This window comes from Vigna unguiculata, chromosome 2, assembly GCF_004118075.2.
Source record: "Vigna unguiculata cultivar IT97K-499-35 chromosome 2, ASM411807v1, whole genome shotgun sequence".
Classification (NCBI taxonomy): Eukaryota; Viridiplantae; Streptophyta; class Magnoliopsida; order Fabales; family Fabaceae; genus Vigna; species Vigna unguiculata.
Genome location: NC_040280.1, coordinates 32,489,940 through 32,514,854, shown reverse-complemented (window position 1 = coordinate 32,514,854; position 24,915 = coordinate 32,489,940). Strand labels below are relative to the sequence as shown.

General features: G+C 34.3%; 5 protein-coding genes across 7 annotated transcripts; 3 read left to right on the top strand and 2 right to left on the bottom strand.

The window, feature by feature from the left end:
* Positions 1 to 145: 145 nt before the first annotated feature.
* LOC114170738 lies at positions 146 to 1,522 on the top strand. 2 transcript variants are annotated; one of them, XM_028056297.1, is made up of 5 exons: positions 146 to 654; positions 745 to 859; positions 938 to 1,019; positions 1,157 to 1,208; positions 1,388 to 1,441. In XM_028056297.1, the coding sequence occupies exons 1-5, from the start codon at positions 244 to 246 to the stop codon at positions 1,415 to 1,417; spliced, it is 690 nt and encodes a 229-aa protein (XP_027912098.1). In that variant the 5' UTR covers positions 146 to 243; the 3' UTR covers positions 1,418 to 1,441. The 2 variants fall into 2 exon arrangements, with proteins under 2 accessions (XP_027912098.1, XP_027912091.1); XM_028056290.1 differs by having other exon boundaries at positions 147 to 654; positions 1,355 to 1,522.
* LOC114170714 (abhydrolase domain-containing protein C22H12.03-like) lies at positions 938 to 24,219 on the top strand. Of its 2 annotated transcripts, none has more exons than XM_028056269.1 (13): positions 938 to 1,019; positions 16,729 to 16,863; positions 17,153 to 17,179; positions 18,076 to 18,166; positions 19,349 to 19,392; positions 19,759 to 19,857; positions 20,382 to 20,439; positions 20,515 to 20,567; positions 21,710 to 21,811; positions 22,369 to 22,434; positions 23,207 to 23,328; positions 23,570 to 23,741; positions 23,919 to 24,199. In XM_028056269.1, the coding sequence occupies exons 2-13, from the start codon at positions 16,801 to 16,803 to the stop codon at positions 23,985 to 23,987; spliced, it is 966 nt and encodes a 321-aa protein (XP_027912070.1). In that variant the 5' UTR covers positions 938 to 1,019; positions 16,729 to 16,800; the 3' UTR covers positions 23,988 to 24,199. The 2 variants fall into 2 exon arrangements, with proteins under 2 accessions (XP_027912070.1, XP_027912062.1); XM_028056261.1 differs by lacking the exon at positions 938 to 1,019 and adding an exon at positions 16,020 to 16,420 and having other exon boundaries at positions 23,919 to 24,219.
* LOC114170706 (peptidyl-prolyl cis-trans isomerase FKBP53) lies at positions 2,384 to 6,637 on the top strand. The gene is made up of 11 exons (XM_028056249.1): positions 2,384 to 2,513; positions 2,721 to 2,794; positions 3,185 to 3,420; positions 3,568 to 3,707; positions 4,304 to 4,661; positions 4,812 to 5,003; positions 5,414 to 5,660; positions 5,784 to 5,871; positions 5,952 to 5,993; positions 6,071 to 6,119; positions 6,339 to 6,637. The coding sequence occupies exons 1-11, from the start codon at positions 2,501 to 2,503 to the stop codon at positions 6,418 to 6,420; spliced, it is 1,521 nt and encodes a 506-aa protein (XP_027912050.1). The 5' UTR covers positions 2,384 to 2,500; the 3' UTR covers positions 6,421 to 6,637.
* Positions 8,347 to 11,393, bottom strand: LOC114170728 (succinate dehydrogenase [ubiquinone] iron-sulfur subunit 2, mitochondrial-like). The gene is made up of 2 exons (XM_028056279.1): positions 10,608 to 11,393; positions 8,347 to 8,782 (listed from the first exon to the last, which is right to left on the bottom strand). The coding sequence occupies exons 1-2, from the start codon at positions 11,273 to 11,275 to the stop codon at positions 8,611 to 8,613; spliced, it is 840 nt and encodes a 279-aa protein (XP_027912080.1). The 5' UTR covers positions 11,276 to 11,393; the 3' UTR covers positions 8,347 to 8,610.
* LOC114170701 (pentatricopeptide repeat-containing protein At1g71490) lies at positions 12,465 to 15,077 on the bottom strand. The gene has a single exon (XM_028056237.1). The coding sequence runs from the start codon at positions 14,771 to 14,773 to the stop codon at positions 12,596 to 12,598; it is 2,178 nt and encodes a 725-aa protein (XP_027912038.1). The 5' UTR covers positions 14,774 to 15,077; the 3' UTR covers positions 12,465 to 12,595.
* Positions 24,220 to 24,915: the final 696 nt, after the last annotated feature.

Here is a 24,915-nt window from a genome sequence, read left to right as displayed (position 1 = left end):
TTATTTTCTTTTCACAGGCTTTTTAACTTTTGGGCCAATGGGTTGGGCTTTTTTTTTTATGTACATGGGTTGACCCAAACCGAAGCAAAAAAAGACATGAAAGGTTTGCTGTATCAGATAACCTCTCTGCATAATCAGTGGTAGTTGGTGTTCGTGTTATGTCAGTTAATAGAAAAAAATGGAGAAAGTGTGAAGAAGAGCGATTGATTGTGCTTGTATTGTAGAGTGAAGTGTCTCTGGAAAATGTTTATCATCACTTCAAATTCCACTCCCACTTGGTTGTTTTCTAACTCAGTTTCACCTTTGTCTCTATCTTCTCCATATTCCTCCATCAAAATCGTTAAAAGCTTGAAGCTTTTGAACATAGTTGACGCCCCGTTTGCTGTTCCAGAAAAAATTGGAAGCAAAAGAAGAAGAAGAAGAAGAAAATGGGGAGCAATTGATGGAAGTGGCGAGAAGCAATCCGTTACTGTAGCAATTGATGGAAGTGATGATGATGATGATGATGATAACGGTGTTGATTCAGCTTCAGCTGTGGTGAGGAATTTCTATGGAGGAATCAACGCGCATGACGTGGATTCTGTTGAGTACCTTATCGCAGAGAATTGTGTGTACGAGGATCTTGTCTTTCCCCAACCCTTTGTGGGTCGTAAGGTAACTTACATATTTACATCAGAAATCAATTGTAGTAGTTAAGACAAGATAAGTCATTAGTTTTATTTTAGGGTTCACTATATTATGCAGGAAATTCTTGAGTTCTTCAAAAAATTCACCAATTCTACCAGCAAAGATCTGCAGTTTGTTATTGATGATTTGTCTACCAAGGACCCCTCATCCGTTGGGGTGATATGGCATTTAGGTGCATTACACAGATTCTGTTGTTCTTTATTTTTCGATGTCTTTTGAGATTAAATTAAACATTTGAAAATGTTTTCAGAATGGAAGGGAAAACCTTTTCCCTTTAGCAAAGGTTGCAGTTTTTATCGTCTGGAGGTGATCAATGGCAGAAGACAAATAACGTGAGTGATGATAGTGTCTTTCGTAATAGCTTGCAACATTTTCATCTTTGATTGGCTAATGCTTATTACAAAGTTGTTTAATTTTCTTTTCTACAGTACCAAAATTCACAGATAAATCTTACATTTTGTGAAAACAGATATGGGCGAGACTGTGTTGAACCTGCAATCAAACCTGGGGATGCAACATTGGTACGTGAATTTGACTCTATCATCGGAATGGATAAAAAAAAAAGTATGAACAAAGAGAAAATGGAAAACCAGAAAAGAATTTGTGTGGATGAGTGTTTTTATCTATTGACTTAGTTTGATTCTTTTGAAATACAATTTATATGCAGACACTGATAAGGACTGTGACATGGCTTCTGCAGCAATTTCCTCAGTTGGCAAATCGGTTTTAGTCAAAATTTCTGCACTGTTTTGGAACTGCAAATGTTCTCCTTTCACAATTGATATATATATATATATATATATATATATATATATATATATATATATATATATATATATATATATATATATATATGTATGTATGTATGTATAGCATCTTAGGATCCAAACTAAGAAGTTCGATGGTGTACTTTTGTAAGTTTGAGGTTTTGGAATAGTTAATTTCTAGAGATATATTTTTATTATCTTTTTCTTTTGGAATCACTCACTCACCTTTTTGTATTGCATTTTTAAGTTGAGTGAAAAATTTAGCTTTATCTTGTGAATGTAAAGCTATGTTTGTGTTTTTATTATAACGGTTTTTAAATGTTTATTTTTTATTTTGTGTTGGAATACAAATATGGATCTAAGTATTATATAAATAAAAAAGTTAAATATAGTATCACAATAAAATTAGTGTTAACCTCTTGTATAAATTAACTTATATATCATTAATGCTATGTTTCTTCGTAAATTACACATGAGAATAAATATTGAAATAAACGTGTTGTAGCCCAGTTAAATATAATTGAAAAAAGTTACGCAAGAAAAGTTATAATTTGGAAAAAAAAAGTGATGAAAGAAAATAAAATAGAGTTTTAAAAGTTTAAGCAAAATACATTGATAAAAAAATTCACTTTCAAAAAGTTCACTACCAAAATGTCAAGTAAATGAACACCGTAGAAAATATTTTTTGGAAGTGTGAAACTACCGAAACACGTTAAAAAACTATTTCAAAATAGTACTTTTATGAGAGTGTGAAAAGAAATCAACGTTGTGAAATGTTAAAATTTAAGTTATTTAAATTCTAACAATTACTTTTGATGATTATGGGAGTGAAGGAAGAAAATTTGGGAGTCCACCAAGAAAATGCCCAAGAATGAAATTGGACCAGTTAGCGAAATCCGAGATATTAAAAAGACACCAATCTAGGTTTCTAGGGTTCGTTTGTCTGTAAACGGCAGCTCCGTAACCAAAACGACACTCGCCTTTTAGGGTTTTTGTATATTTATACAAAGGTGACGTGGATTTCATTTTCAATTCAGAACTTGACAATGGGGTTTTGGGGTTAGTGATCTTCATTCTCCTTTCTCTTCTTTCTCCTTCGACCTTCGACGTAGTTCTAAATGCACAAGCAATCAACTCTTTCACTTCTTATTCTGAAATTTTCTTTTTAGCTTCTAATAATCTGTTTCTTCTTTTTCATTCGTTTTGAACTCTTCTATGTGTTTTTTCTATTTTGCGTTTTCGTTTTCATTTTCTTTGTGAACTCAGGGATTGAAGTTAAACCTGGCAAACCGTGTCCTTATCACTCTGACAATGTGCGAGGGAAGCTGCACGTTACTCAGGTTCTTCATTCATGACTCAACTTTTTCTTTCCAACATCCCTGCGATTCCAAGATTTTTTTTCTTGTATTGGGTTTGTCTTATGCAAATAACTGTTGCTCTTGTTTTCTTTGATATTAAAGTTTGGAATGTAATTTCATTGTGGGGTTTTAAGCTTGGACTCTTGATAAATTTGCTTGACCTTGTAATGCTTGATCGGTATAGTTCTTTGGGTCGATATAACATATGCATTGCATTTAAATGTAATTATATATGCATTTAAATGCAATTATATAGGCGGTGTGAATGTAATGACACTCAGGGAGTCCAAAGTCTGTTAATAATTTTTCAGTTGGATATAAAATGTCATGGTATTATGTATGAACTATTTCATTGTTGCCCTAAAATTTCAGGCTACTCTAGGCATTGGCTCATCAAAGGATAAAAGCATTCTTCAGTGCGCTTCTGGACATAAAAGTCCAGTTTTCTTGTGTTCACTGATACCAAATAGAATTGAGTCATGCCCTTTGAATCTTAAGTTTGACATTGATGACTTAGTTGCGTTCTCAGTGATTGGTTCACGAAGCATCCACCTTTCTGGTTTTTTCGCGGCTGATGATGGAGATGAGCTTAAGGATGACTATGAATAGTATCCTTCTGGAAAACTTTCATTTGTTGACTTATTTGCATTTCAATTTAAGTTTTTATTTATTTATTTTGTATAGTTGTCACTAAGACATGATTCTTGGTGCAAATTCTTTATCTTCTTGATTTTCTTACTACGGTATTGTGAAAGTGATTCATGGGGAGAAGATATTGAAGGAACTGACACAGATGAATCATCTGAATATGATAGTGAAGATGACTATGATGATGGCTTTATTGTTGATAGTGATGTTGACATGTACCAGTCTTCACCAGTCCCAAATAGTGGAGGTATTTTCATTCTATTATAAAATTTTCTTGAGGTCATGAAACAATTATACTCATTTTTTTCTCTCGTGTCTATTTTTCTTTTAATTTTGTAGTTTTCTTATTGATGTTCACATGTGTATAGAAATGTCCAATTTATAGTAAAATAGAATATGAAATGTCATGAAATACTCACATTCTACCACTATATTTTTTGTGAAAAATAACAAACTGTCGAAGAAAATTTGTGTATGATTGTTATTGTGTACATCCATATACATTGTTTCTGGCACGTGTTCTGCATTCTCGTCATTTGACGATTCTTCTGCCATATATAATTGATATACATCATATTTCAACTGTCTGGCATGTGTCCTGCATTCTCGTCATTTGACAATTCTTGTGCCATATATAATTGATATACATCATATTTCAACTGTTGTGTGATAAGCCTGGGATGCTATCTGCTATAGCAGATTGTTGGGGATGCTATCTTCTATAGCATATTGTTGGCTTTCTGCCCTTTTCCGCAATCTGCAATTTGTTAACATTGTGAGTGTAGGAAAGAAACTGAAAAAGTAAATTAATGACTTGTGTTTTCATTTCCCCTTTTGTTTCAGTTATAATTGAAGAAATATTGGATGATGAAAAACCTACAAATGGAGATGATCAAAATAAGCAATTAAAGAAAAAGAAACAGGTAGCTAAGTTGAAACCAACAGACAGCAAAAATTTCGAGTCTGCAATTGTTGCTAAGGGTGAGACTGATCTTGTGGAGAGTGATGATGAAGATGAAGATGGTTTTCCAATTTCCACTGCTGGGAAAGATGTCTCTGTATCTCAGAAGGCAGATGCAGAAATGAAAGAACACGCACTTAAGAAAATTGAGAATGCCAACAAGAAGGGAAAAGATGTCGATCATTCTGCTGGAGTTAAACGGAAGGTTGATAGTACTGATGAAGATGTGCCACAGGATGGGTGAGAAAGATTTTCCAGTTTAATTACTCCCGAGAAGCAATTTCCATCTGATATTTGTTTTGCCCATCCGATTCTTTTCGAAATACTTTTAATCTATATTGAGCTAGATGTTTTGTGCTAAATCATTTCTGACAATGATAAATTGTTCAGGAAAAAGAAGAAGAAAAGAAATAAGTTAAAGGAACATATTAAAGGGGAAAATGCTGATGCATCTGGCAATAGCAATGAGACAAATGTTACTGCCCCAGATGAAAAGCATCCTGAGGCTGTCAAAACTACAACAAGCCAGAGTGATGTTTCTCATGCAAAGGATGAAAATGAGGGAAAGTTGGTCAATAATGAGTAAGAACTGTCAAACTAACTAGAATCAGTTTCACTCTACTAGGTTTTTGTTGTTACTGGCAGTGATTTTCTATTTAAATAGTACATACATATTTAACTTTCTATCTTTTCAATTGATTTTACTATCACAAATTTTTTCTTTGACTAAATCCTCAGAATATCTGGTACCAAACTAAAAAATTGTACTGGAAATACCACAATTGGATATCAACTATATAAGATGTGTAATTGTTGGGTCTTGCTTGAGTTTGTGGTGAACTTTGCTCCTGTGGAGTCATTTCTAATAACCTTTTCTATCCTTGAGATATTGAAGATTGGAAATTAAGGGGGTGTGGGTTTCTTTGCCCCCTTTTTCACTTTTAAGGTTATGTACGGTTTTCTAATTATTTGTTTGTGATATTTGTTCCCAGGGTCAGTGCTGAGAAAAAAAACAAGAAAAAGAAGAAGAAAAAGACCAAAGAGCCGGAAGGGGCAGCTGCTGTAGATCAAATTACTTCAAGTGCCGAAAAGCAGAATTTGCTTATCACCTCAGAAAAAAAGGGGAAGAAACAAACTGAGACGAAGGCATCTCAAGTGAGAACTTTTCCGAACGGATTGGTTATAGAGGAGGTCCTTATGGGTAAACCTGATGGCAAAAGAGCTGCTCCTGGAAAAAAGGTTACACATCACCCACAAATTTTCTGATGGTTGCATTGGCGTAGTTCACTGAAGGATATCTGTCTTCAACCAATGTTTTTATATACTACTTTATTTTAACAGGAACTTATTGTTTGATTACAGGTCAGTGTTAAATATATTGGCAAGCTGCAAAAGGGTGGGAAAATATTTGACTCAAATGTGGGAAGAGCACCCTTTAAATTTCGCCTGGGTATGTAATCTGCTGATGTGTTGAATTTGCTGTGATTTTCCTTTTTGTGTATGTTTCACTATTTCATGTTGTATTTGCAGGTGTAGGACAAGTCATCAAAGGGTGGGAGGTTGGGATCAATGGTAATATATAATAAGATTTTAAGCTCTCTACTGGTTAATTCTTTATACCAATTAAAGTTTTCTTGTGTTTTCGACAGGGATGAGGATCGGGGACAAAAGAAGAATCACAATTCCACCATCTATGGGGTATGAATTTCCCAGTTTTATCTTTTATTTGTTGAATTCGTTTTCTCTACATTGATCGTGTGTAGCTCGTGTCGTGAAGTAAAATATATTTTCCCTTTGTTTTGAAATTAAAAAAAAAAATCGTAAATTTCAGTAGAAGCATTTGCATATTTTGCTTTTTTATTACAGTTATGTGGGAGCTCTGTTGTTTATGCCACAAGTGTTTGTTTTGTTGTGCAGATATGCAGACAAGCGCGTTGGGACTATACCACCAAATTCGTGGCTTGTATTTGATGTTGAGTTGGTTGATGTTGATCGCTAATTTGCAACTGTTGCAACTGTTCCGGTCCAAATGTTCTTGCATCTTTTTTCTCATTGTTTGTCTCGGGAAATGTTAACACATTTACCATTCTTTGGTTGGGTCATCTTAAGATAGAAGCCAAGTTTTGTAGGAAATTTTGGATTGTATGAAGGAATCACACAGATGAGTGTACAATTTTATTATTACATTTTATAACGGAACAAGAAATTATGTGTTATGTTGTTTTTTTTTATAATTTTTTTTAGATAACTGTCTGTTTAAAACATTATATTTTATCCGTAGCTATTAAATTCTTCTCTTTCATTCCATTTTTCAGTAAATTAAATCGATTTAAAATTTTGTGAATCTAAACATTTAGACCATCAGCTTATATTAATTTTTTCAAAATTCTAAGTTTCCGTAAGATGTAGCGGGAGTTTTAAAATTTAATGAAAAAATTAAGTTAAAGTGACAATTCGAATTCAATAAACTTTAAACACTTAAATGATTGTTTCCAAAATCATTTCAGAGTATTTATGCAGTTTTGTTTTTTTTAATAAAAAATAATTATATTTAGGCTTAAATTAGCATTTGGTCTTAATTTTAATTATTTTTTTCAATTTGATCATATTTTAGTATTTTTATTCAATTTGATCTCATTTTATAATTTTTGTTCAATTTGGTTCTAAATTTCAAAAATATTATTCAATTAAGTTCTTTTATTTAACTATAAGTCATTTAGGAACTCTTTTGCAAATCATTTTTCTAAGATTTTTAGGTCATCTTTTGGAATGAATAATAGCAAATCCTATCCAATTTTTCTTCTACTAGGAAATCTTTATTCAGTTTCAATTATTAGATCGCATTCAATTAAACGTCAGGATACAAGTCACATTAAAGAAACGGTCACGTCACTGTACAGTACATCATGTCATTGAAAGAGTGACATGTGTACACCGTTTTGTTATCAATTTTAAGTAAAAAGACTTAATTGAATTATATTTTCAATATTTAAGATCAAATTGAAAAAAAATTTAAAAGTAAAACCAAATTGAAAAAACTAAACCAAAACATCAAATAACTATTTAAATTTATATTTATTTTTTAAAGAGGTAGTTATTAATTACTGTAATTAGTACGGATATAATTATTGGCTAAAAAGTAATTTAGATGATAAAAAGTTAGCTTTAAAATAATTATTATTAAAATCAATAATTTAATCACTGAAATCTATTTTAATAAAATTAAAATTTTAAATTAAAAAAAAGTGAAAATATAATTTAAAACTTATTTTAAATCATCAAAAGGCTGATTTTAATTTGATAGCTGTAAAATATATTACACATTCCTTTTCAACACCCTCCTAGACGCTTCCTTCCACCTACTCGTAGAGGCATGACACACATAACAGCTGATTACAGTATTATTACAGTGTTCCACGAAACAGCATCTCTAACTGTCATATTGTCAAACAAGTGATGCGCAACTTCCAGATTCCCAAACCTACTATACATGGAGACCAAAGCATTGCGTTTTAAAATTCTGTAATCATCATTTCGTTTGATTTTAATTCTTAAGGCTATATTTAGACATGAATAATAAGATAAGAAGTATTATTTAGAATAATATATATAGATTAATTAAATATTAAATTTTTGTATTGATTTTCATTATTCAGTCAGCCTATTTAACTCTGCATTATTAGTTTATATATAAAAAAACATTTCCTACTCTGGAAATACATTTGAATATGCACTCAACTACTATACTCCTAACATAAGAATAAAAATCATGATATTGATCATCACCTTGACCAAGAATTTAACAAGATTGGAGAGAAGCAAAAGGTTAAAGTGCCCTATACATTTAACAAGCATAAAGTCACCTCAAGAGACAGTCATCTCACAAGGAAACCTTTGGAATTTTTATTTTAGACAAAAGAACCAGTTAAAAGTGTAAACTATCTTTTAGTTAAAAATCCCTTGGAGAATAATCCAATATAGTTACAGCCAATTTATGAGACGGGGTTCTGTTTGCTATTAACATTTATTTCAGGAACACAAGTCAATAGATACTAAAAGCCCAAGTTTCACAAAAAGGGGCTCAGGTTTTTATCAAGAATGTAGCTAAATCATCCCCAACTTTAAAGAAAATACAAAAATGACAACATAAAGGATCAAATGCAAACACCATCATGCTTCTAATAGAATTTTAGGCTTTAGGCTGAAGCGACTTGATATGTGAGATTTGCTTTCCTGGGTTCAACCCCTTTGGGCAGGCACGAGCACAGTTCAATATGGTGTGACAACGATAGAGCTTGAATTCGTCATTAATGGCATCCAATCTCTCTTTAGTGTACTCATCACGACTGTCACTTATCCACCTGCAAATATCATCACAAACAATATCCCAGCTTTGAGAATAACCCAACTGCCAAGGTAATCTCTATCTATAACAGCCGATCAAAAAAATCTCCACCTATAACAGAGACACGGTGCACTAGATCATAAGCAATGAGTTTAATAAAAATGAAAGTATCTTCTAACGTGGAGATGAACTCGTTCTTTCCTATTCTTGACCAAGACGAACTAAGATCAACGTAGGCTCCTCTAATTAACTCATTATTTAAAACTGTACCACCGACAAATATAGCTTACGGTCAAGAAAAGAAGTTGAAAGTTAATGTCTAATATAAAAGGAAGTTAATATGAGGCAAGAAGAACAGTGAGTGAATACTTAGTCATAACAAAAGAATAACTCCAAAAAATGGTAGTATTTATGGACGAAAAGATTTGAAGTAATTATTGCCTTCCTTCTATAGTTCGGTAAATATCAGCTATGTTGGTTAAAAGAGTCACCCTAAGAATGCGGGGTATTGCAGTTTCAAAAACAATACAGATATCATTCATTTGTCACATTCTTAGTAGAAGAATCTCGAATCAACCAAAATAAGTCACATACACAACAATGGACAGATTGTTATACTTGTAATAGATCCCCAAGCATTCAAAATAAAACCTAAAAAGAACCAAACAAATAATAATAAATCAATTCAGTGAAACAGAAACAGGCAAACTATGCCCCATCTCTTGAAGATTCTATTTAGCATAAGTACACCATGAGGCAGCATATTATCCTAATATTAACTTAAGAAAATCCATAAAGCATCATGCATATTTCATGGCAGGCGTATTATAAACCTTTCTCAACCCAAGCTTAAAATCAATACAGCAAAATCATAGAACCCACCCAAAGTATAACCATAAACCAACCGACAAAAACAACAAAACAAAAACACACGCATGCTCACATACTCCTAATCAATCTCCTCTCGTACCCTCAATTTCAACCAATACCCTCAACTTCAACCAATAAATCAATGTAAACACATTCATACTTGGTTGGACTCATGCTCCAGAGAAGGTTAGAAAATACTAGAAATTTCATAAAGTTAGTATATGGTAGTTAAGAGTCAGCTGGAATAGACTACACTTCAAGTATGTAAGAGAGGAGGAAAAGTATATAAGAGGCTCAACAAAAGCACCTCAAATATTACAAAAAGCTCTTAGTGGTAGAAGTCTAGAATACTCTAGCTTCATTTGTATGCAATTTAGCTTAGATTAGCATTTGAGTTTCATTTTAAGATAGAGTACAAGAGAAGCTATCCATAAATAGTCTTCTCTTGTAACTTGAAATCATTGTGAATTATAAATGCAAATCGCAAGAGTCCTTCGTGATGTAGTCTCTCCTTCTTCAGTTAAAAGTCAAACAAAACAGTGACTGAAGGACGCCCTACCCAGGCAAACAAAATGGCTTTTACAGTTTCACAATAAAAAAATATCAACACCTGATTTTCAGAGTTTCACAAGAACTCAACAGACAGTCATCAAGTTTTCAAGACATCTTCCGATTTAGGTAACCAACCACATGTAGAAAAAAAAAAAAAGCTTCCACTGTGGTCATTGTATTACACAGCACTCCCAAACCACAAAACCAGTTCCAAAAATAATTCCCAAACTCAATTCCAATTAACAAAAATGCACAGAACCCAACAGCATGTACCAGTCACGACAACAAGACAACAATATAACTCAGTTACAGTTCTTCACAGTCCTTGACTACTATCCTCTGATCAAGATTATAAATTCACCTCAAAAACCTAAATTGATTGATTTTTTTCTTTATGTAAGCCTATGAAACCGAGTTACCTGTTGGCGTGGAGCAAGGCAGCGGGTCCGAGATATGACTCGGGGTTCCACCAGTAGCTAGGGCAGGATGTGCTACAGCAGGCGCACAGAATGCACTCGTACATCCCGTCGAGCTTTTCGCGGTCCTTCTTGCTCTGCAGGATCTCCTTCCCTGGCACTGGCGGAGGGTTCTTCCGCTTGAGCCAGGGCTCGATGCTCTTGTACTGGTTGTAGAAGTTGGTCATGTCCACGACCAGGTCCTTGATCACGAACATGTGCGGCAACGGCGTTATGGTGGAGGCCGTCGACGCGGACGGAATCTCGGTGAGGCAAGCAAGACCGTTGCAGCCGTCAATGTTCATGGCGCAGGAGCCGCAGATCCCCTCGCGGCAGGAGCGGCGGAAGGTGAGGGTGGGATCGATCTCGTTTTTGATCTTGATGAGCGCGTCCAAGACCATGGGCCCGCACTCCTTCAGGTTGATCTGGTAGTCCTTCAGCTCCGGTTTCGACGGGTTCTCAGGGTTCCACCGGTAGATTTGGAAGGTTTTCAGGGAGGTTGTGTCGCGGGCCTTCGGCTCCGCCTGCTGGGCCTGGGCCTCCGACGCGTGGGCTCGGATGAATGCCAGCTTGAACGCCGGCGAAGACGGCGCCCGCTGCGCTGCTCTCTTCAGCAACCCCGTCGCCGCCATCGAAAGGAGAAGGTTGGAAGTGAGGAGAATGTGATGCGTGGAGCGTTGTTGTTCTTCCGATGTTATTGCTTTGTTGTTTTTGTTTATGCTAATGCGCTGTTTTGTTGGAAATGCATTGGGATGAATTTCTTGCCCTTATATATATTTTGTTAATTTATGACTTATAATATGTAAATTAATTAATTGATATCAAGTTATTAGGGACGTTTTATCTGATAACGTATTTAGACACTTATTACTCTTTTCTAATTCGTGCATTGGGTGGGGAATTGTAATTTATTTGCTTGTTGTACTGTCATTTTTAATGTTTACTTTATTGCTCAAAATCGGGCATTATATGTTATGTTTTACTCAACACCATACCATATTACACAGTTAAATTTATCCAGTATAGTACCCTGTATTAAATATTATTAAATATTAGGTTAAATTATACTTTGATTTTTATTTTTTTAGCAAAATATTAATTTGTCCTTCAATATTTTTTATCTTAATTTGATTTTTAATTTGGAAAATTTGATACAATCAAATCATTTTCGTTAATGGTGTAATAACTACATTAAATAGGGTGTTGATTCCTGAATTTTTATTTATTTAAAAAAAATTATCACATGTCAAGTTGACATCTTGTCATGTGATAGTGCCACGTGTTACTATAATGTGACATCTTGTCTTTTTCTACCTCTAATCCTAGTATTTTAATTTTTATTTTAATTTAGCCTTAATTTTTATAAAAATGGTACAATTTTGTCCCTTTCCAAATTGAAATCAAATTTAATTTCTATATAAACGTGCACAAATATTTATATCAAAATATAAATTTTATTTTAGACTATGTATTTAAATTAATACATATGAAATTTTATAAATATAAAAAAATTTAAAATTGATATAAAATAATAAATAAATTCATTGAAGCCATCTTAACTAATATAAGAGACTATCAATTAATTACGACGAAAACCTCTAAAAACATAATCTTCTTCTTATTCGAACATATCATTTGTTATTTTCCATTAATCATATATAACACTGAATAATAATTAAAGTAAGAAATATAAAATCTTGAATATTTTTTTCATAATTCTTTAAATAAAGAACGCATTCATTTCTGTCTTTTTTGGTAACCGACTGTGAGAGTTCAAGCACCGATCAGCTTTCTGATTTTATTTATCTTGCAAACTCTAACTGATGTGTGAAATATCTCTTGGAACAAAAATTTTGCAGAGTTCAATTTTTTTTCTGCTTCATCAAGCAAGTTTCTGCTCCAGGTTGAAACTGCAGTATCCATGTATAAATAAAACATATTCTAACTTCTACTTAGTATACATTCCCTACTATATTCATTTCCTCAAATTCTTCCTCGGATGAAACAAACTCCTCTCTGGGGACATAACCAGCATCTTTCATTAGCTGATTCAATCCACCCATCAAAGGGTAAATCTCATATGAATGAGGGTTAGAAGTGTCCCCCACCAAAAAGGGAGAGAACTCAGTGCCAACATCAACCCAAGCACAACCAGGAGTCTTTCTCACACCCAAATTCCTCATATAAGTCCTCACCTCTGCTAGTTTGCTCCAACAACCAGCAGCAGCGTACATGTTGGCAATCAACACATAATAACCTGAATGATCAGGTTTCATCTCTAGCAATTTTCCTGCTGCCCATTCCCCCATCACTGTGTTTCCATGAATTCGACAAGCCCCTATCAGAGTAGCCCACATTGACGATGTTGCTTTGTATGGCATCCCTGTGATAACCTCCTTCGCTTTGTTCAGAAGACCAGCCCTCCCATAGAGATCAGCCATGCACGCATAGTGCTCAAGGCGTGGAACTATCCCATAAACATCTATCATCCTTTTAAACAGAAACTGCCCCTGTGCTACTAGACCAGAATGGCTACAAGCTGTGAGAACTGCAACCATAGTTACTATATCTGGCTTAATCTCCAACTCACACATCTGTTCAAACAGTTTTAGAGCTGTTCCTCCATCACCCTTCATACCATATCCCAAAATCATGGAAGTGTATGTAACTTCATCTCTTGTGCTCAATGAATCGAACACTTTTCTGGCTTCTAAAACCTTGCCAGACCTTGCATACATGTCCACCAGGGCATTCCACAGTAATAAATAGTCCTTAAACTGTTCACGCTTCATAATGTAGCAGTGAAACTCTCTGCCATGCTGCAGGTTCGCTATGCGAGCACATAGGGGAAGAACGCTTGCAATGGTCACATAATTAGGTTCAACACCCTTCTGTAACATCTCTCTGAAAAGAAACGATACTTCCTCGGTTCGATCCACATGTGCATATCCAGAAAGAATGGCATTCCATGATATCAAACCTTTCTCTTCTATTCTATGAAACACCATAAATGCATGCCCAAGATCTCTACACCTGGAATACATCGTAATCAATGCATTTTTCACATTCTCAAACACGTCAAAGCAAGTTCGCACAGCATGACCGTGCATCTCCTTTCCCAATTTAAGGGCTCCAATGTGGGAACACGCATTTAATCCAATGACCAATGCAACTGCGTCCAGATGAATGAATGTTCTCATCTGGGAAATCAGCTTAAGTGCCACTCCGAAATTGCCCAAATGCAAGCACCCTCCGGCAATGGTGTTCCATATAATCACATTCCTTTCAACACCCTCATCCTGCATAGTTCCAAACAGCTGAAACGCTTCCTCCCACATACCCCTAGAGGCATAACAGCTGATTATAGTGTTCCACGAAACAGCATCTCTAACTGGCATATTGTCAAACAAGTGACGCGCAACTTCCAGATTCCCAAACCTACCATACATGGAGACCAAAGCATTGTGCACAAACAAACACCACTTCATGGAGCTAGCCTCAATAGACCTGTGAACCTCCACCCCAGTATTGATATCCAACGATTCACCACAAGCCTTGAGAACAGAAGGATAAGTATATTCATCCGGTTCAATCTGCTTACTCAACATTTTCTTATACACAGAAAGAGCCTCCCCACAGAGCCCATTTCTAACGTACGACGATATAAGCATATTCCAATGCAAAGGATCCACAGTACAAGAGCTCTCAGTGACAAATTGGGCATCGCCAATGAGATTAACATTTGTGTAAAAACCAATAAGCCTTGCAACCAAGATAGGATTTTGATGAAGACCCAGTGAGATGATATGAGCATGAAGCTGCTTACCCTGTGACAATGACTTAAATTCCGCGCAAGCAAAGAGAAGAGAGCTAATGGGGTGCAAAAGAAGGTGTGAAGAAGAAGCATGGTGCTGGATTTGAAGGAAGGTTTTGAAAGCATTTGGTAGGTGGCCATTGGTCACAAAGTCCTTGAGGGAAGCAATGAGAACACCAACCATGGATGCATTGCTACAGAAGATGGGATTGAACAGTGGTTTTTGCGGGGTTTGTTTCCATGGTTTTGGGATGCACTTTTGAATACGAGACAAAAAGAGGTGTGTGGGGATAGAAGAGAATGGGGAATATGGCATAAACTAATAGCGATGTGTGGGTTATGATCATGGCAAACGAGAAGAAGCAACCACATGTCTTCTTCGCCAAAATTCCTAGGGTTTGATTTGGTAACTTCTCCAACATCAAGACATTGCAGACAACGTGGGTTTCTACGACAGTGAATTAAGAAATGAATGGTGGAGAAGCTGCGGCCAAACGAATATATCTTGATTCACATTACTTCAGCATCCCAGTATAAACATAAGATAAGAAAATCCGATTGAATTGAATCGAACTCCTCCCAAATTACCTCTACTACACTCTCAAATCGCTCACCCTGAGTTTTTTTAATACACATTATTTCCAACAAATTATTGTTTCGGCTAGGTTTTAAATTTTAATTTTTTTTTTCAGAAAATACAATTTTAAGAATAATGTGAAAGCACCAAATTTCTAGCAATAAGATAAGAATTACTTTTTTCACAAAGATCAATTATTTTGAAATTTATATTGCAAAATTTATCCGAAGTGTAATTTAGGGTTAAAAAATATTTTAATCTTTTGTAATCATATCTGAAGTTATATATATATATATATATATATATATATATATATATATATATATATATATATATATAAGTAAATAAAGAGGGGAGAAAATTGAGCGCATTTAATTTTTTTTATTAACCGAAATTTTCAACCCGTCAATCTCTTGTGGTCTGATTTGCCTAATCTACTAAACTGTCCAAAGACAAGTCAGTCCACCATGACTCGTCAATATGTTTTTTCTTTTCTTTTTTTATTTTTATATTTAAAAATTAAAAATAATTAAGTTTTTTATATTATATAAACAAATATATATACACATAACTAGCTTAGACACAGGCGCTATCGAACTTGTATACGTATTTTTTAAATAAGAATGATAGTATGTTAGTAGGTGATAACAATGTAATGTTATTAAGTTAATATATAAAATAAATTTATATTTATTAAAAATAAAGTGAAATGAATAAAAAAATTTATTGATGAATAAAAAAAATAAACAATTTTATAAAAAATAAGTAAAAATAATCGTTAATTTTAAAAAATTTAATAAATAATTATATATTAAATGGTATAATTGGTATTATAAAATATGGAATAAATTTATAAAAAAATTTAAAAATTAAAAGTAGTATATAAAAAGGCTAAACACAAAAGCGGGCGAACAACACTACTGATATATAATCATCAAACATATCATTTGTTATTTTCCATTAATCATATATAAACAAGTAAGATGTAAGAATAATAATTAGAGATAGGAAATATGAAATCTTGAATATTTTTTTAATAATTCTTTAAATAAAGTAATCGCGCATTTATTTTTTCCTTTTTTTGGTAACCGACCGTGAGAGAGAAAGAGAGATATTGGCGCCCCTCTCTCTTTCTTTCTTTCTCCGCCAAGGCGCCACAACATTGTGCGCTGTCTACCTCCGCTCCTTTCTTTCTTCTTCCACTCTTTCTCCGATCTGCATTTCTGTATTTGCCATTCTCTTTAGATGCCGCTTTTCTCTCAGTCATCGCCCTGCTGTACCGCCGCGGCGGTGGCGGCAGTTAAGTCGTCGGACCGGAAGACGAAATTCGTCTCACCTGCATTGAGGAATTGCAAGTTCACATCTCCAGTTCTTCGTCTCTCTGAGGTGCATTTCTTGGCTTCATAGTTTCTTCGATAATTTCAATGCGTTGCAAATTTAGCATACGTCATATGTCATAATCGCACTTAGGCTTCGAATCTTTCAATGCTTGAGCGGCGCAGTCGCTCTTTTACTGCTGAATTTGATTGGAACTTGTATGAACTTAGAAGCAAATACGTTGATGCTAATGTTGCCGTTTGAGCTTTGTATTTAGTTGTGCAATTGTTAACTGTCTGTACCGTGGTACGTTCATTGCGTTGAGTCGTTGAGACGGCGTACTCTCACGTTCTGTATGGGTTATTTTTTTTGTGTAGAATGACAAATTCAACGTTTCTCGGTTAGCTCTTTGCCACTCTAGGCGGGCAGTTAAAGGCCAGACCATAGCAATGGCATTAGTGGGCAACACTGTTGGAGAAAAGGGGGAGGTGGCCACCTCCTCTAGCATCTTGGTAATCTGAATGTTCATTTCATGTGTTTTTTTGGTTAATTAATTTGTTTCCATCGTGTGTTTACACTTGGCACTCTAAAAAGAGTAGAGACGTTTGTTGTATTTTCTTAGTTGCAAAGTCAGTCAACTATGAAGTTTGTTTAGTGCGTTTAGTGAACAGATAATAAAAAATAGAGACAAGTTCTAAATTCTAATTGCAAAATGCATCTAATGCTTTCCTCTATAAAGAAGTATTACCTAATTTATCCCTGTTTATTATAACTGAGATTTTTGTGCGTCCTTGTCTGCAGGCATATGATTTGATTCAGGGGGAACTTGTAAGTATTATTTATTGCCTCGCCATTTCATCTAACGGGATTTAGTTTTCAGATTCAAACTTGTAAGAATTAACCTTTTTACTTTCTAGATTCAGAGTCTTCCATTCAATCCATTAGAATATTTATGTGCCTGAAAGAGTGATTGTGTTCATTTTTAAATTCAAATCTTGTTTAGTTGTTCTTTACTGACAATGCAAGATACTCCCACATTGGCCTTTAAGTTACTTCGTGTTTTTAGTTGGGCTGATTTATGGCAGAGTGTCAGACATGTATTATATAAGCTTACTTGTTATGCAAAAGATTATTTTTTTCAATAGGAAACATAATTTTGCCGAAACTAAACTGTCTATTTTCAAAAAGCCAAAGTTATGAACTCAAGTCATCCAGTTCTTGAAGCGGTTCTTACTTTTTGTTGGATTTTACCTCATTTAGAAGTGAATCATATTAAATCTAATAACAGCAATCACTACTAAGCATTTTCCCACAAGGTGGGGTTGGCTTAAGGGATGTCTGGAAGAGTTTATGGCTTTTGGGCATCTAGTTTGACTCCCATAAACTTCTTTATGTTTCTATCATAATAAGCTCATTTTAACTTATTCCAATAAATTCCATGGCTAAATTTATGGCTTAAGCCCTAATATTATGATAAGACAAACACACCCTTAATGTATTAAGCACCGATATGGAACAAAAAGTTGTTAACCATACAAATCCATTGATGGCTTCCTCACAAAATTGATTTGAAACTATATGAGGATATTTAGACAAAAGTTTGTAATATAACATTGGATTGATTGCTGCAACCCTCGTGTATTTTCATAAGTTAATGAATCTCATTAATATGAAGTTGTGTAAAGCTATAAGAGACTAATATGCCGGCATAATTTCCTATACAGGTGAGATGGAGTTCAGTTATGGACAGATCTTTACCTGATCCGCCTACAGCCGTTTTTCTGCATGGGATCCTAGGATGCAGGAAAAACTGGGGTGGGTGATTCTGTGTACATTTTTTTTTTTTGCAAGCCTTTGGTAATATAAATTTTATGCATGGCCTGAATTGTTTTATGTATTGTGCATGGTTATGATTTGGCAACAATGTGGTCTTCCTTGATCAAATCATTTTTCAGTTTTACATGCTCCCAGAACTGAACAATAAATTTAGAGTAGCTAGGCTGGAGATCTGGATATTTATGGCTATTAGTTACTACGTGACTGATAATTTCAAAGCCCTTTTTTGTTCAGGTGAAATGACATTATGAATTAGTATGTGCAAGTGTATAAGTTTGACTTGGATAATTTCAATGAAAAGGGATATAATCCCTATCATTTTGTTTCATGTAACTTTTTGAGAAATGGGCTTAGATACACTTTTAAGTTCATCTATTTGTACTTTCTACATAAACCCATTTTGTTTCTTATATTTCCAATTCAATACGTATGATTCCATATTCTTGGTTTCAGTACTGTTTCTCTTGCTGATGAATATAACTGATAGGCGAACATATGTCTATTTTCGTTACTAGTGCAGCCATTCATCAGAAATATATTGTAGTATTGCATGAAAATCTAATGTTGAGTTGAATGAAATTATAGAGACTAAAATGAGAAAAATTAAGTTCCCTAAAACATAAGAAGTTTAAGCTTTTTCTGGAATTTCTTGTGGGTTATGACTATAAGGGCAATTTGTAGGATTTCTTTGTTGGTGGACATTCAGCCTATTAGAGAGTTGGTCCTTGGTTGATTATTTTCTCTCTGAGACTTTTCAAGTTTTCTTGATATATAAATAAACTAAATTTAACTTATTCAACCTTTAATTTCACAAGAAGCCTTGTTGGGTGGAAGAGTGGAAGTCTAAGCCAATTTAGATGTATTTATACATTGGGTAGTTAAATGCTGGTATCCTTATGTGGTAAGGAGAAATATCTGTAGTGTGTTAATCGAACAATAAACGAGTCACTTACTCTTTGCTTTCTTATTATATGAAGCTAAATCTTTATTTTTCTTTTCTTGCATTTTTTCTTTTTGTTGTAGTTTTCATGTGGTTTCTGATATTTAAGTTAGATATGTTATATTTGCGAAGAAGTATTTTTGGTTCGCAGTCAAATATATCGAGAAAGAATACATTCTTAGTTAGTTTCATAATTTGCTGCTGAAAGAGTGATATTGCAGGAAGTTTTGCTAGGAGATTGGCTCTAGAGTTTCCTACATGGCAGGTATTTTACTTTAAATTTTTATGCTGAGTTGTGTATGGTACTGTTTGACATGTTAATATTTATCGTTATTAGCAGGTATTATTCATATGGAATTAGTTTTAGTCCTCTGATAGCATGGAAATACCTGCACTGTCAACAAACCAGTTATAGTCACTAATTTAAAACTTTGTTAAAAAGATTTTGTTTAAAATGGAGGATGCAACACTTTCTGGTTTATTGTTGTGTGATAAGTTTGGATCAAATTATTTGACTCTGATTAGGTAATATTTTATTTTTTGGATATCCTAAGTTTTGACAGTAGGGGTCCAATAATTTGGATTTACAAAAATCTGAATCCCGTTTTTTTCTTTTTGTTTGCATTGACAGTTCCTTTTAGTAGACCTTCGCTGTCATGGTGATTCAGCATCAATGAAGAAGAGAGGTCCCCATACTGTAGCATCTGCTGCTAGTGACGTTCTAAAACTGGTGCGCTTTCTTTATTATGTTTCTTTAATCATTGTCATATATATGTGGTAGGTTTGCTAAAGAATATGGGAGAGGGTCTATGAATTTCACTCCACCTATTCCTAATGAGATTTAAACTTTGGTTCTACTGCATGGAAAACCCAGTTTTCAACCATTTGGATTTCCTTGGGGACTTGCACCTCACCCTGACCCTTCCTTTGTCTTTCATGATTTACAGTCTCTCTCTTCTCTCTAGTTTGGATGAATTCCTCAAATGTTTATTGGCTTTGCCGCTCTAGTTCCCTTAATTTTAATTGCAATATGTCGTCCTTTTTAAATGTTAAAATGCTAAATGATATCAATTTCTGGGAATTAAAATCAAAACATTTTTTCTGAGTTCGGGGAATATTTTACTATAGATAGAAAACCTTGGAATGTTTAAAATGTAGGTCAAACTTGCTTGTTGATTAGATTCCTGCTGTTCTGTATACATATAATTTATTTTCCCTTTCTTGTAATTACTTCCTCTTTGTTCTTGTGGATAGGTTCGAGATCTAAGAATAACACCTCGTGTGCTAGTTGGTCATAGTTTTGGGGGAAAAGGTCAGTCGCTGATTGTTTGATAAGTTAATTTTTTTTAAGTGCCTTTTTTTCAGTACACATTCGTCCATTTTTCAGTTGTTTTGAGCATGGTGGACCAAGCTGCAAAGCCTCTTGCTCGGCCAGTTAGAGTAAGTCCGAATTCCATTTGTGTTTGCTTTTGCTGGATGAAGTATCAGCTTTCAACTATTTTTATGTGTTAAAAATATGCAGCATGTTGGTTTTTAAATCCCATTCCCACTGTAATATTTAACAATGCTTTAAGGATGAAAATATGGATAATGGAGGATGTATAGCAGTTTCCCTTAATCGTGTTGACACTAGAATATATGCATGAGGCTCAGATGGAGAACTCCTATGATGATAAGAATTTTATTGTGCATAAAATATTTTTTTGCTATGACAATAAGTGTGGTTGAATCTGTACCCAAAAGTTGTCTTGTCTCTATGTATTATACTATTCATGAAGATGCTAAGATAGAAAAGTTTTTATAATAAATTGTCTGGTAGGATAAAATGCATGATAAAATGCTTACTATGAGTATTGGATTTAGATGATCATTTGATGTTTAAGTGTGGACAGCCCACACTGGTTGGTAATTATACTCTAAAGAGGTTCAATTACCAGAGAAACTAAACATCAATTGAATACACAGCAACCAACCTCCTGGAGTGTGGACTGAAAAATTCTGTCTAAATAAAGAGAACACCACGGATGGAGTAAGTGGCAACTTGTTACTGTAGTATGTGAGAATGGAAATCTGATTAAGGATCAGTGGAAAAGATGCTAGAAGATTATGGTGGTTGGAAAAAGCATCACGCTTACATTACATGTCCTTCTGTGTGGCAAAATGAGCAGAGGAGAGATGCATGCAAATGACAGAGATGATGAGTCTTAGTGTTGGGGGAGGGGGATTCTTCTGATCAGAGGTACTCAGCAGGGACTGCAGATGCCAGAAAACGGGCTAGGTGTCATTACTTATCATTACTTAACTGTGTCTCTCAAATATAGTCATTAAGGAGGTTCTCAAAATAATATTGGTTCATATGTGAGATCTATTTTCAGATTGGACCGCTCTGAAACTCCTGAAAATTGAATACATATTAATTAGGTGGGACTTTAAAAAGCTGAACAACCTAACAATAAGACTACGTAAAGAGATCAGCAAGGTGAAAAAGTCAGACTTGACAAGGATTTAACTGTAGTTTCTGTTTTGTTTGTCTGTATATATGTATGAGTGCTTCTGAATACTTGTTACTATGCTATTTGAAGGCTTGGGTTCTGGATGCAACTCCTGGAAAAGTTCGAGCTGGTGGAGATGGAGAAGATCATCCTCCAGAACTTATATCCTTTCTAAGAACACTGCCAAAGGAGGTAGATCCTTATTCTTTTTTCTGAGAGAAACAAATATAGAAGAAGTTAATTTGATTAAATGTGTCAATTTTGTTCTAATTCCTAAACTTTAAGATTTGGTTGTTGAGTTTAATCAAAATTCATGTTTTTATAATGATGTATGAAAATCACAAGTACAAAATTGTTGTCAAGTACATGATTGTCAAAGCAACCAACCGTGTGTTCAAAATTGCTTTGGCACGTCACTATCAAAATCATTACGATTCAAAATTTAACTCTCCCATATGAGATACGGTTCGCGATTCAACTGCAATGTATAGAGTATAAAGAGGGGGGAAAAGAAAAAAATAGAGGGAATTATGGAAACAAAGCTTGCCACTATTGTAATTACTATATAAATTTACTTTCATTATTTACATTTTATGTCCTCTTGATTGGCATCTCAGTAGCATAATAACTATCTCCCTTTACACTTTAGCTTCTTTTATATGTATAAATAAATTTACAGAATGCTTTCAATTTTGGTGCTATATTGTGACCTAACCTTTTATTTTTCTATGATCATTTCCTCAAGGAAGATATCTACAAAGCAGGAGGTTGTACGAGCTCTTATTCAACAAGGATTTTCCAATGATGTGGCACAGGTACAACTATGGTATACTTTGATATTGGTTGCTGCTCAATTTGTGTGTATTCTTGCTTTAAAGTGTCAGAAATTTTTGGCGTATCAATTGTATAGTGTTAGAAATATCATGTTTATTGAGAGTATGTGTCGGAAATTTCGTGTTTAGTTGGATACTGTATGCTTTTTCTGAATTCACTGATGATATATAAATAAGGCCATTATTGGTGAAGCTCATGCCCAGTAAAGTATTTGGTCACTACCCTGTTTGCTCCTTGACCCTTCAGGCTTCAACTCATTTTATGCTAGAATGGTGTCATAATAGTTATAGAATGCATGATTCATGGTAAATTTTGGTGCCTTGAAGGCACTATAAATTCTAAAGTAAAAAGTTTATAATGTTGCCATCAAGTGATGAGACATGTTTATCATACTGCAACAAAATTTAAGTCTGCACATAGCCCGTACCTGTAAATTGAGTTAGAAAATCAGTCCAAATGTAAAACTAATCAGTAAATCATGAACATATCTGTATCAACTTTTCATAGATGAACACTTGGGTTTTACTTTTGGAAAGTTCAGTTTTCTTGCCTATCTGATTTGTCACACATTTATAATTGGTTCACCAGACGATTGATTAAACAAAATTTTAAGAGGATTGTTATCTTGATGAATAAGTTGGATGCTACAAAATTAACACAATTCACTTTAAAATAAATAAAGATAAAAACAATAGATTTTTTTGGCAATTTTTGTCTCTATTAATTTTTTTTTTCTTTTGTTATCATGTCTAGTGGGTTGTGACTAACCTGCGACCTTCCAGCTCTGGTGGTTCACAATCATCTAGCTTCTCATGGGTGTTTGACCTAAGGGGGATTGCAGAAATGTATCAATCCTATGAAGAAACAAATTTGTGGTACATACTGTTATCTATGGTGACAAATGTTAGATGTGATATATTGATTTATCTGTCCTACTTCTTTGGTTGAGATGGGTCCTTCCTCCTTTCATTATGAATTAGAATGGCAGTGTCAGGTCCTATATAAGTATGATTGTTAATTTTATAATATGCTGTTTGCTGAAGAAGGAATCACATTTAATTATGAACTTAATCTTTCTTGTGTGGAACCAATAATGCTTTGTGCTTATGTTCGTAGGCAACTTGTTGAAGATGTACCTCGTGGAGTGCATATGAACTTTTTGAAAGCAGAAAGAAGTTTGCATAGATGGGCTCTTGAAGATCTTCGGCGGATCCATGCAGCTGAAGAGGTTGCAGCTGAGGAAGGAGGTGGAGTTGAAATGCACGTCCTTGAAGACGCTGGCCACTGGGTATGTTATGTCATTCAATTTTTTTTTTTATATAATGATCTCCTCCCGTATGTGTCTCTTTCACCTTCCGAGATCTATGCTATCGTCCAAAAAATACTTTCAACGTTAATACCTATGGCATTTGGATTGTTTGTGACACCATTTAAAAGAGGATTGATTTACTTTGTCTATGAACAGGTGCATGCAGATAACCCGGACGGACTCTTCAGGATACTGTCATCATCTTTCCAGGGAGGCAAGACCTGAGTTTGCAAATGTCTACTAGATGAGATTTTGCTTTCGAAGTTTGACGCCATTCCTTCTTCCCATTTTCTGTCAGTTATTCCTTTTGTACATGCTATTTATTTTTTTCACGATAATAATTTTTATGGTTACCCTATTCATTAAATCTCCTCCCCATGTTTTATGTCATCTGCGAGAGCAGCGTTGATGTTTAATTGTACACGGTCGTTGCTTTAGTTGCTTTGTCCGCAGGTAATTCTCCACTACTTAAATATGTTTTATGGCTTTAAATTCCAGATAAGTATTTTTCTTTGAATTTATAAAACAATCTTTTTAATCACTAAAATTAAAACAATGTTGTAGTCCTTTCATGCAAATTTTTTTATTCAAAATGTTGTAGTCCTTTGATGCAGTAAAAGGTTTGAAATGAAAATGTGGTAGGATTTTCAAAAGTAACAGTGTAAAATTCAAAGAGATCGTTACGCTAATGATGACTGTTCGTTCGCTAGTAACGTAAATGAAATCTTTAACCATATTTATTTGAAATTAAAACTAAACTACAGAAAAATTGTTTAAATCAGTGAGATATTGAATATCTGTATCATAATTCATAACAATTTTTTTAGTCCCAGTCTCTTTTAATTCTTTTCTTATCATGACAACCCATTTAATTATTAGCATTGTGGCCCTCTAATTATTAGCAGGATGAGCACTGCAATTGGGGTTGCAGTCAGTGGTGCTTTCCCATGCCACGCCACCTATCACCACAGTGAGTGTGCTCCAAATCGTTGATAAACAAGTCCTCTCATAATTTGAATTAAACAACGCTTTGCTATCTCCTATCATAATTGCCCTAAACTTCCCAACCAAAATCTCAGAGTTATAGTTTCTTGACTTTCTTCATTTTTATGTCACCCTCCACGCCATGCCTCGTTTCGCCTGGAGGAAAAAT